At 34.4% G+C, this 12545-nt stretch overlaps 1 protein-coding gene across 4 annotated transcripts in view; it reads left to right on the top strand.

The window, feature by feature from the left end:
- The window catches only part of RNF180 (ring finger protein 180), a 217903-nt gene that overhangs the window by 39264 nt on the left and 166094 nt on the right, over positions 1 to 12545 (top strand). For all 4 annotated transcript variants that reach the window (XM_008952767.5, XM_055112349.2, XM_034960038.3 and 1 more), the window contains 3 exons: positions 6997 to 7092; positions 8488 to 9447; positions 12313 to 12348. In XM_008952767.5, the coding sequence (XP_008951015.2) occupies positions 6997 to 7092; positions 8488 to 9447; positions 12313 to 12348 (1092 nt within the window). The remainder of the gene's footprint in view (positions 1 to 6996; positions 7093 to 8487; positions 9448 to 12312; positions 12349 to 12545) is intronic.

Here is a 12545-nt window from a genome sequence, read left to right as displayed (position 1 = left end):
GAGAATAAGGAAACCGGGGAAACAACATCAATAGCTGTTGACTCCAGGACCAATTGCCTTCTTTAGCCCTGACCATTGCCAGGAAATGGAAGTCTCACATTCTTTGTCTCAGCCCTTCCAAAGCTAGGAACTGGACACTAGAATTGCTGTGATGTTTGCTGCAGAATAATCATGTACCTCCAAAACCAAATTTGCCACAAGAAACACTACAAATGCAGCCATCAGTTCTGCTTTTGTAATGTTGTGTGGGTGTATCAGGTTTGTCAAAGTTAGCTTGGTGTGGAATTTGAATTGTAAGGGAAACTGGGATATTTGAGCTTTAGTTATCCAGCCACTGGCATGCTGTAAGACATGAGAAAGGGAATTTAGAATGGAGTTTTCAGACAATCTACAACGTCCACAAGGAGAAAGGGGGACTTCGACCTTGCATCCAGACCTGAGATAGATGAAATGTGGGCAAAAACCAAAAACAAAATAACAGCGACAAAGACCCTAAAGATGTAGAAATAAAATAACAGAAATGGTCTCCATTTGTGCAATCTGTGTTAGGGAGTGGCGTCCTTAGTTTTAGTTAGTTTTGTTATGGTTTTGGACATGTGAAGTTTATGTGGCCTGTAGAATATTCAAATATTTTAGGAGGCTGCTCAGTTCTATGGATGTGGGATTCAGAAGAGAGACCTGAACTAAAACTGTGGATCATCAGCATATAAGTTTTAGGTGAAGCTGTGAGAGTAGATGAGATTACCATGCAGTGTATGAATGGAGTGAGAGTTAAGTAGTTCCTATCATACAGGAACACTTATAGGACAGACAGAAAAAGAGAAGCTCCACAAAGGAGAAAAAAAAGAGTGAAAAAATAGAACCGAAAATTAGGATACAATATTATGGAAGTCAAGGAACGAACATTCTCTAGGAAAAAAAAAGTGTTGATGATTCGTGTTAAATGTTAAATGAGATCTAGAAGATCAGACATTTCCTTCAGTGTGTAGATTGTATACTGCACAATTCTAGAGGGAGCTAGTTTGTGAAAGGTTTGCCCTGGATTTGTGCAGTTAGCATACAAACTCTATATCCATATGTAAAGACCCTAAATGAGAGTTAAAAGTGTCCATTGGTTTTAAAAGAAATCGTTGGTCAACATTCATTGTAGTTATGAGACTTTTAGGGGCAGTTACCAAATTCTACTGGGTTCAGATAATTGGGAGCTGAGGGATGGTCAAACACTTACAATAAAACACTTTAATTATTAGGTTATGACTTCTTCCATCACCAGGCTATGAAGTATTTCATCTGTATAACACCATTGCCAATGCAGTGGCTGACATGAATAGGACTGATGAATGTTGAATTGATTATTAGAGTATATACCTCCTCCCTCATGTTTTTTGGTTAGATAATTTGCTTATTTTCTCTCTGGCTTTATTCTGGTGGTATTTTTCCTTCAATGGCTGTAATATTGAAATAAATATTTTTATTGCTTATTACATTTTTAATACTTTGTGTTCGCTCTTCTTAGTGATACCATATATTTGTTCCATACTAGTCTTAGCACATGCTATGCTATGGACTGAATTGTATGCCCTCCAAGTGCATATTTTAAAGGTGCAGTGTGACTATATCTGGAGATAGGGTCTTTAGGAGTTAATGAAGGTTAAATGAGAGCATAAAGATGGGGCCTTAATCCAATAGGACTGTGGCTCTATAAAAGGAAGAAAAGAGAAAGAGATCCTGTGAGGACACAGTGAGTAAGCAGCCACCTGCAGGCTAGAAAGAGAGCCCTTGCCAGAGCCAGAACATGCTGGCACCCTGATCTCAAACCTTCAGCCTCTAGAACTGAGAGAAAATAAGTTGCTATTGTTTAAGTCATTCAGTCTCTGGTATTTTGTGATGGCATCCCAAGCAGACTAAGACCACACACGTCCTGTAATAGGAACTGGAAACTCAAAGATGAGCAGAAGAGAAATGGTATGTCCTTATGAAGTTTTCAGGATTTATCATTTAATCTTCTATTAATATTATAACAATTATAAATGTATTCTAATTATATTATAATCATATTAAAAGTTTGATATTTATAACTTAATAGTGAAATAATTTAATATTTATAATATTGACCAGTTATGTAAATATTAAATATTGATTACTCATATAGATATAAATTATTAGCTGTTTAAGTGGCAAAAAGGAAAAGTATAGGAAGCCATAAGAGTAGGATATAGATAGAATGCTGGACCTAGCTGTAAGGCTTTTCTGAGGAAGTGACCTGTGTAGAGATATGATGGATAAGTGAGGACAGTACAGGTGGGAGAACATTCCAAGATTCAGGACCAGCGTGTTCAAAGGCCCTGTGGTGGATCCCCGGAACTAAAATAGATTGCCACGATTGGAGTTCAGAGATGAAGAGGGAGTTTGGCAAGATCTGAGAGTAGAAAATTGGGTGTTGTTCAAATCATGTATGGTCTTGTAAGTCAAAGACTTTGATCTTTATTGTAGGAGCTGGGAAGTCAGTGGGAGGAAGTAACATGACTTTTGAATTTTAAGATTATTTTGGTAATAGTGTGAAGAGTGAATTAGAAAGGTACCAAGAATTGAGGCAGGGAGCCTGTTTGTTTTTTAAGTGAGGCTTTCATTTTTTTCAATTCATTGTGACCTTTTGATTATAAAAAGTTTTTACCCTTAAAGTACCTTCTCAAAGTACAAATAGACAAACTAGGCAGTCCAATAGAATTGTGGTTCCTTTACATTTGTGACACTTTAGACAATAATGTTAATTTAAATGACATTTTTGTTACATAGTCTTTTCCCTGTGGTGTTAGCTGCGGTAGTCAAATAATATAGTTGGCTCACATTTAAAGAATTAGCTGAGGGAATGTTATTGCTTACTTTGGAAATGCAAAGGGTTAAACATCTTCCAAAATATTATGTAATAATATTATCAACTTTTTACATGTAACTTGTTACACTTAATTAAAAATATTAAAGATCACATAATGATAAAAAATAAGGCATCAAATTTGTAATTTTAAAATTAAGTGATATTTTTCTGTTATAGAAACTGAGAATATTCCCAACACTTAAAGAAAAAATTAAAATAATACATTGGCTCCCTCTGCTGCTTGAACAAATTATTTCATTTACAAACATAATGTTGTCAACATTTTTCTGACATTATTACATGAAATTGCTATTACTTTCTCCTCCTTTTCCTTCCTCCTTCCTCCGTGTGGGAGATTTGAGACAGAAAGAAAATCTGTTTAGTAATTTTTTTACAATCCTGGTAAAACAGTTCTAATTTTCAGTCAAATTTTTCCTGAGGGGATAACTTGTTGTGCTAATACTTTGATGGCTTTAAATTCCTAAAATTGGGTTGCCTCCAGTTTCGTCACTCATCTTAAAATATGTCCATCAAAACTTGTTTTATCATTTATATATTTGTGTGATTTTAAAAAATTAACTGACTTAAAGCTTAATAGTTGATACATCCTCTTTACTTGTAGAATTATATCGGAAATAAATATTACAAATAAAAATGTATTTTTTCTAAGACTGTGTTGGTAAATACAGGTGAAAGTAGTTGGCAGTTTCATTTATAGTTGAGGTGTCTGTGTTTACCCTGGTCCATATGTAAAGTTTTCAGAAAACGAAACAATGCTATAAATTCAACCCAGCTTTTTATGCTTTCCTACCTGTATGAATTGCTATTCCTCTCTTTTTGGTTGTGAGGAGATGATGGTATACTTTAAATTTTAGCTATTTAAAAGAAAAAAAAATATGCTGTTTTATATTATTTTTTCTCAAATGAAGGAGGTTGGGTTGAGGGGTACAAAAGGAGAATCAGCTGTGGAATTTTTTCTAAACATACCTCTCCCTACATAAATTTATTTTAGTTAATTTAAAAATAAGATATGCTTCAGTTTTAGTTTTATAAGCGTAGAGAAGAATAGCAGTATCATGCCTTAAAGCATACACAGGCTAGAGATATAAGAAAGTTTATTGCCCTAAAAACTATAGTATTTTATATGGCATAAGAGGCAATGTGGAAGCTTGGGATCGCTTGTTTCAGTGTTCTTATCTGTAAGACAGTAAAAACTCTTAAAACGGTGCCTGCGCATAGTGAGCACAATATAAATATTTGTTATTTAGTGAAAATAAGAAGAATAAGTACAGTGTAAAACTTTCTTCTACCTACAACTGTGACTCCAGTGTTTATTCTCATAGGAGTATTCATAAAGCATTTCCAAAATTTATAGTGGGTAGTGGTTTTTTCGCGTTATGATCAATGCTATGTGATTAAAAAATGATCAATTTATATGATTAAATGAAATAATGAAATGTACATAGTAAAATAAGACGTAGGACAGTGAAATATTAACACATTAATACAAATAATAGATGTACCTTTATGCAACACAGTCCCTGGCATATTAATAAGTATGTCTCTACATGCTTTGTGTGGTCAACACTGTATTTAGTAATCACTAAATAAATATTGATAGGCTGAGTGCCATTAACTTACTTTGACATTGATAATCTATTATTCTACCAGTGTAGAAATTTCCTCCCTCTCTCTGTCACTGCCACCCTTCTTTCCTTCCTCTGTATGTAGACATAATCCTGAAAAGTCAGAACAAAATTATGGATCTGATAATGAAAAGATTACTTCATTTGTCAATTCTAGTTTGTATTTTCTGTAAGATTGTTTTAAAGAATTCATTAGAGTTATGCTAATCTTCATAATTGTCAGCTCCTAATGAAAAGAGCTAGTGTGTGTGAGTATGGATGTTTCACAAAATTAATTCTGCTTTTTCAAAAACTGTATCCATACCTTTATTTTGTTTCTGGGGCAAAATAGATAAAGCTATACTGTTTAGTTTTATTGAGTCACTTCCAATAGGTTTCCCAAGTTTCTTTAAAAATTTTGTGTATGAGTTGGAGAGAAAAGCTAGTCATGACTGAACTGTTATTGTAAATTAATCACTATTAGAACTTAGAAAAGGCAGATGACAGAAGCACACAAAATCAAACACTAAAAAAAAGATGTCTCTGGGTTCGTAACTTTAGCGTGTATGAAGATCATAAGTAGGGATTTATTTATAGACACTCTTAGGTGTGGCCCAGGAGTATAAATTTTTAGTAAGTAACCCAACTTATGTCTAATGCTAGTGATCTAGGGACCACATTTTGTGAAATACTCTTCTAAGGTGGCTCTTCACAGAGTTCATGATCTTGATGCAGGCTCTTTCCTTCAGTGCTAGTCAAAAGAGAAGCTTGGACTTACCGGAGTGTTGATACTCTCTCTCAAACTCTCTGTAGAAATTGGCATCCACAGATGTCTTAGAATAATTAAAGTTTGGAACCCTAGGATTATCAATGATTGAACGTGCTAGAATTTCTCTTTTGAGGGGGAAAATCTGATAACATCTGTTTATATTTGTATTATGTTGTGGGTTTATGAAAAATAATTCTAGGGTGTTTGTTTTCATGCAGTTTGCTTGCTGCTGAACAGTGGAGATAGAATGTGACTTAAAGTTTCTCTTCTCTTGCTAAAATTGAAGATTTACCTTTCAAAAGACCTATTAGTCTGTCATATGCTTATCCATATACAGACTTGCACTGAAGTACACCTCTTCCTGCCCTGTTTATTAGATGAATTGGTAAACTTATTCAGAGGGCCAATTTCAAATGCAGTTTTGAAGATACCTTTCTCCTGGTATAGGGGATGGCACTGTTATAGGACTAACAGTTTCATATGCCTGTGTAGTAACAGATCAATACACTGAGATAGCAGGATTTGCAGCAGAGAAAGAATGTCATGATTGCAAGTTGTCCAGTGAGGAGATGGGAAGAGACCCTCAAATCCTTCATCTTCCTGAGGAGTTCTGGGCTGGGAGTTTTAAGGAAACCATGGAGAGTGAGGAGCTGGAAAATTGGGGTGGCTGATTGGTTGGGGAATGAGGGATGAAGTAATCAGGATGTGGAAACTACATTCTTTGGTGAGTCAGCTTCTGGTGGTATCCTTCTTTCAGAGCAGCTGGCATCAATGGGGTTTTTCAGACCAGCTGGTGTTAATAGTTTCTTTGGTATGCAGGACCTAGAGGAATATCTCAAAGGGAAAACTAGAGGAATATCTCAAAGGGAAAACTTTGAGTTTCATAATGTTCAAGTTGTTACCTATAGAGCAGTTAAGGGAAACTATAATCTAGGATCTATGGTATTTGGGGCAATAGGCAGCAAACAGCCATGAGGAAGCAGGTCAGAGAGCAAGCAGACCTGGGGATTAATGCTCAATGTGCTGCAAGCTTGGTTTATTTTTGTTTGTCCCCCTCTTCTTCCTTGGCTAATTTATAAAGTTTATAAGGACAGTTTTAGCATCTCTCATGTAAGAGTCTTATGACATACTTTATGGGAGGTCAGAAAATCCTTCCTAGGTTATTGACCTGCTTCAGGCGAAAAGGGCAGGGGGAAGGTTAGTGAGACCTTCCTGCATCCGCTGTTTTTCAGTATGCCAAGGAGGCCTATTTTGGGGTAGTGTGTCCTGAATCCCATCATTCTGTTCCCCCATCTTTCTGCACATTCATCTAGCATCTTGATAGAGAATAGAGCAACTTTATTCTGTCATTAATAGAATTCAGATAGAATAGAGATTTGGGGCTGAAGAAAGTTGCCATGAAAGACACTATTTTGTCTCACATGCAGAAAAAGACACTAGATGTGTTCATTCAGTAACTAACTGCTAAATTGTAAATTTAATTTGATGACCTCAATGAGATGGAAGGGCTTTGTCTTAAATCACAGGTCGTTATTCCCTGAAGAAATTGTTGAAAAATCTTTTTTTGTGGGCTTGTTTTTTTATTATGGGAGTTAGGAAGGGAAGGCAGTGTATATTTGCCTTCTAGCTAAAATAGAATTTGTATTTTTGAGTTTTACTTAAATATGAAACCTGTGAAATAAATTCTGAACTGGTAATTAGTAATATCATTTATTTTTATTTAACAGGATAAAGATGATTCAGTTGATGCTCAAAATATTTGTCATGTGTGGCACATGAATGTAGAAGCCCTTCCAGAATGGATAAGCTGCCTAATCCAAAAAGTAAGTTCTTAGTTTCTGAGTAAAATTAAGAATATACAACCTTCAGAATGTTTTTGTCCTCCTTTTAGAGCTATTTTTCTTAGATGCATTCCTTGGCCAACCTCTTACTGCTCCTCCCTCCCATTACCTCTCTTCACACTTCTTTTCTCCTTTCTCCGCTTTATATACCTATCTGTATTTTACGCACACACACACACACGCACACACACACATAATATATGTTACTTTTAAATATACAGAAGCATATATATGACATATATATATTATTATACACACACATATACATATTTACCTAAATACACATATAGCTTATTTAACTTGTTAATTGCCTAGCTCCCACCCTAGAATATAAGCACCATGAAGTCAGGGACTTTTATATTTTGTTCATTTGTATTTCCCAGCACCAAGAATAAGTCCTGTTGAATAAATGGAATATTCTGTATGTGTTATTCATATCTATACATATATACATAAATGCACAAGCATACAAAATAGGATAATTAATGACCCTCCTTGGTATAATCAAAATGAAAATTCTACACTTTAAAGGATCCTTAATGAAATATTATAAGAGCAAGAACTGACCTGGTATGTGTAGTTATTTTTCACAATTCAAAACTCCTGTCTTAGAAAATTATAAGTAGTAGGACTTTGGAAATATATAATTACATTTCTCCACTGAGCAGCTTAATTATTTGTTAAAAAATAACATTTGATAGATATCCCTTTTCACACTGTAACAGTTTTCTCGGAGAATGCCAGTGCACTGTTTATAAGTGTCCTGAACTTAACAAAATATATTAGGACACTGCAGATATTTCACTATCTCAGTTGGAAAGATAATTTTAAGACAGTTCATTATTAATTTCCAATCTAAGCATAGAAAATGCACTGTCTGATGTATGCAATCAATATATTTTGGTTGTATGTAAAAAGCCAGGAAGAGCTTTATTCTGTTGGTTGGGTAACGTTCCCTCCCACAGTGCTTGGTATGCAAGAAGTGTATCAAAACAGATACTTTTCTGTGAGATTTTACTTGCAAATTAAGCTCTATCCACTGATTTGCTTCCTGGTTCCATAGCATATTTTTCTTTAGTTCACACTGTATCCATATTCAACCTATTGTTCAAGAGACTCTCATTTAGAATTCTTAGGAATATTGTTTGGATGGGCATGATTTGCAATATGTTATCATTCTAGAACTTTGGCGCTGCTTATCTTTATTTCTTGGAAGGCTTGTTTTATTTGCTGTTCAGTCTACTAATCAGAAAACAGAAAGCTAGCCTTTTCTGTGGCATAGAAAACTTTCATGTGGCTGGCTTTAAAGAAAAAAAAATTTCTCTTCAGTTACTTTATAATGAAAGCACTGTCTTTATTCTTCTTTATTACCTGTAGGCCCAGTGGACAGTTGGAAAACTGAATTGTCCTTTCTGTGGGGCCCGTTTAGGGGGCTTTAATTTTGTCAGCACTCCAAAATGTTCCTGTGGCCAGCTTGCAGCTGTACATCTCTCCAAGAGCCGGACTGATTATCAGCCAACACAAGCAGGCAGACTAATGAGACCATCAGTGAAATACTTGTCACATCCTAGAGTTCAGTCAGGTTGTGACAAGGAAGCTCTGCTGACAGGTGGTGGCTCTAAAAACAGAAATCACAGGCTTTTAAACATGGCCCGAAATAATAATGACCCTGGAAGATTAACAGAAGCACTCTGCCTGGAGGTGCGACCAACATATTTTGAGATGAAGAACGAAAAACTGCTCTCCAAAGCATCAGAACCAAAATACCAGCTTTTTGTTCCCCAGCTTGTGACTGGCAGATGCACTACAAGAGCTTTTCATAGAAAATCACATAGTTTGGATCTGAACGTCAGTGAGAAACTGACTTTATTACCCACTTTATATGAAATACATAGTAAGACTACTGCCTATTCCAGACTAAATGAAACACAGCCTATTGACCTTTCAGGCTTGCCTTTACAATCTAGTAAAAATAGCTGTTCCTTTCAGAATCCATCCAGTTTTGATCCTAGTATGCTGCTGCAAAGATTTTCAGTGGCCCCCCATGAGACCCAGACACAAAGAGGAGGAGAATTTCAGTGTGGTCTAGAAGCTGCTTCAGTGTACTCTGACCATACTAATACTAACAATCTAACTTTCCTGGTGGACCTGCCCTCAGCTGGCAGGAGCATGCCTGAGACCTCAGACCAGGAAGAGCACCTCTCCCCTCTGGACTTCCTGCACTCAGCCAATTTTTCATTGGGCAGCATTAATCAGAGGCTTAATAAGAGAGAAAGGAGCAAGTTGAAGAATCTAAGAAGGAAACAACGAAGGCGTGAAAGATGGCTGCAGAAGCAGGTAATATTTTTCAAAAGAGTTTACTAAAAATCTGTATTATAAATACTGGAGTTTGGGGAGTGCAGCTAACTTTCAACATCTGTATAATAAAAACTTGGTTTTAGTAATTCTGGAAATGCTATTTCTCTCTGAGTGCACTCAATAATCATGCAGCCATATTATAATTGGCATGTATAACCCAGTCTCTATGCTTCATGCATGTTTAGAAAAACATGCATGCAATTTTTGTGCAATTTTTCGCAATTCTGCTAGTATTTTAGAGGGATATTAATCTCTAATTAACACTGGATTGTTTTTTACTGTATTTTAAATGTATGACATATTAGGATTGTTTTGCAGCGGTTTTATTTTTGGGTTGAAAAAATGTTTTTTTTAAATTTTGGGTTGAAAAAATGTTTCAGTAAATTCAATCAGGTGACAAAGTCATTCACTTTTCATCACATTTATAATAGCTTAAGTGGGTATTTCAAGAAGCCTTAATCATGGGCTCACACGATCTAGTTATGATTAACTGTGCTAAATTGTGAAAATTATCTAAAGGGTAATTTACCCTTATTGTAATTTCGTAGGAGACTATGCTTCTCTATGATTTGATCTACTTCAGTACCCATAGTAATATGCTCCAGAGTAGGATGTGCGAAGGAACTGAACAGTAAATGTTAGGTGCTGTGGAAAGAAAGCAATTAAAGCCAATGGATGAGATGCTCATGAACATTTGAAAGTTCGAACCAATATGTTTCTGAATAAACTTTTTTTTTGCAAATTGACTTTATTATCTACTTATTCATAATAATGTCCTTATTAATCAGTGTGTTGTAAACAGAACTAAAATACAGAAAGCTGCAACTTGATATATTAGTTTTTTCTTTTAAAAATAGTTAAGTAAACTCATTATGGCTTATTCTAGTTTTGACTCAATAAAATAAAATTACTGCATTGAATGCTTCAGATTGAGTGTTTTTGTCATCTTTCAGTTACATAGTATAATTATTTCTATAGGTAATTATTTATTATATTTTTGGTTGCTAAAACACATTTCAGTTTGGTTTGTTTACAAGTGATAGTATAATGTGACATCAAAGTATATATTACAGAATGTAAAAAATGAATGTGTTTTAGCATCATTATAACATACTTCATAGTTTAACTTAAACTGTAAAATTCAAAATTTTCATTGAGACTCGAGCTATACATAGGTAAATTGGAAGTGATCATATGTTAAGTGAATATTCAGAAATAATATTTTCAAAATGATTAATGTAATGTGGAGGGCTCTAAAATCTGTAGCAAATAGAAATGTAAAAGTATGAAAATTATACTTTGTACTGTAAATATATGCAGATAACATCTGCAATTTAAAAATGTGTTTAATTCTTAGGCTAGGTAGTTTTGAAAACCTCAGCTACATGATTGATCATTTTCCATCATAGGAATACTCTTATACACAGTTTAGAGCAAAGCAAGTACAAAGTTAATGTGTTTTTTTTTTGTATAGATGAAGTTATTTGTATTCATTCACATACATATGATATAGCTTAATTGATCAGAATTAATGAGTCTTAGACCTGTTGTCACAGGTCAGTGTAGGGAGTGACATGGCAGGATCCTAGAGAGTTTGATTGGTAGCACAGAAGCTACAGGCAAACAAATACCCAGTGTTTATTTAGCACAGAAAATTTTAAAGTGTATGGCAGCATAGAAATTTTGTGTTAGTGATATAAGTATACATCGCAGTTAGAACCAGAATAATTACAATTTTTAAGTCTGTTTTGCTAATTCAAGCAAAAAGACAAATCCTAGAAAGAGTAAATATCTGAGATAAATTAATGGCATAGCTGTGCAGTTCATTCCATATTTAATAAAGATTATGTAAACACTTATTAAAGCTTGTTTGGGATACTGTGTCTTTGAGTAATGACTTCAGTACAGATCGATCTTGCCCTTTTTAAAATGAGGATAAACATACAATATGTAAAGTAAAAGTTTACTTTAATAGTAAAAACTATTATTAATGATAGTTTTTTAAAAATTTAAAATAATTGGTTGATATATCTGGATTTCCAACTTTCACTTGAAGTTTTTAATAAATGTTTGTAAGCTAGACATCTTTCAGTGATCTATGCCATGACAGAAAGTATTAATGACAGTACAGAAAGTTATTTAAATATTTGAATCTTAGGGATGTAAATGAGATTGATATTGAAGCAGACATTACAGCCAGTTTTCAGGGTTTTTGTTTAGCAAAAGTTAATTGAGCATCTGCTTTGGGGAAAGACGTAGCACTGAGCCACATTTAACCAGCAAACCTCTTTTTTATCCAGCATAGTCCTTTTGTTTTTCATTTTTATTTTTTAAATTATCATGCAATAAATTATTCTCTACATACAGCTTTATGACTTACACACATGTAAAGGTTTATATAATGACCAACACAATGGACATACAGAACATTTTGATCACTCTCAAAACTCCCTTGTGCTATATACCTTTATAATCACATGCTCATCCCGTCCCTAATTCCTGAAAACCACTGATGTGTTCTCCATTATTTTAGTTTTGTCTTTTTGATAATGTTGTAAAATATTAATATACTGTTAAAATATAGAATCCTATAGTATACAACCTTGAGACTGGCCTCTTTTACTCAGTAAAATTGCCTATAGATTCATGCAAGTTGTTTGCATATATTTATAGTTTGTTCTTTTTTATTGCTCAGTAGTATTCCATTGTATGAATGAACCACAGTTTTTCCATTCAGCTGCTGAAGGACAAGTGGGTTGTTTTAGGTTTTGCAAATTATGAATAGAACTTTTACAGACATTCATGTGCTTATTTTTGTGTGAACCTAATTTTTTATTTCTCTAGGGTAAATACTCAGGAGTGGGATTGCTGGATCATATGGTAAGTATATATTTACTTATATGAGAAATTGTCAAATTGTTTTCCAGAATGGCTGTACCATTTTGCATTCCAAGCAGCAAAGACTTCCATTTTCTGTGCGTCCTTGAAAGCAAGCACTGGTATTCTCAGTGTTTTAAAATTTTAGTCATTCAAATACATAGACAGTTGTATCACATCATGACTTTAATTTGCTTTTC

The sequence above is a fragment of the Pan paniscus genome, chromosome 4 (genome assembly GCF_029289425.2).
Source record: "Pan paniscus chromosome 4, NHGRI_mPanPan1-v2.0_pri, whole genome shotgun sequence".
Taxonomy (NCBI): domain Eukaryota; kingdom Metazoa; phylum Chordata; class Mammalia; order Primates; family Hominidae; genus Pan; species Pan paniscus.
Note: the sequence above shows the minus strand (reverse complement) of the source record. Positions and strands in the feature narration are given on the sequence as shown.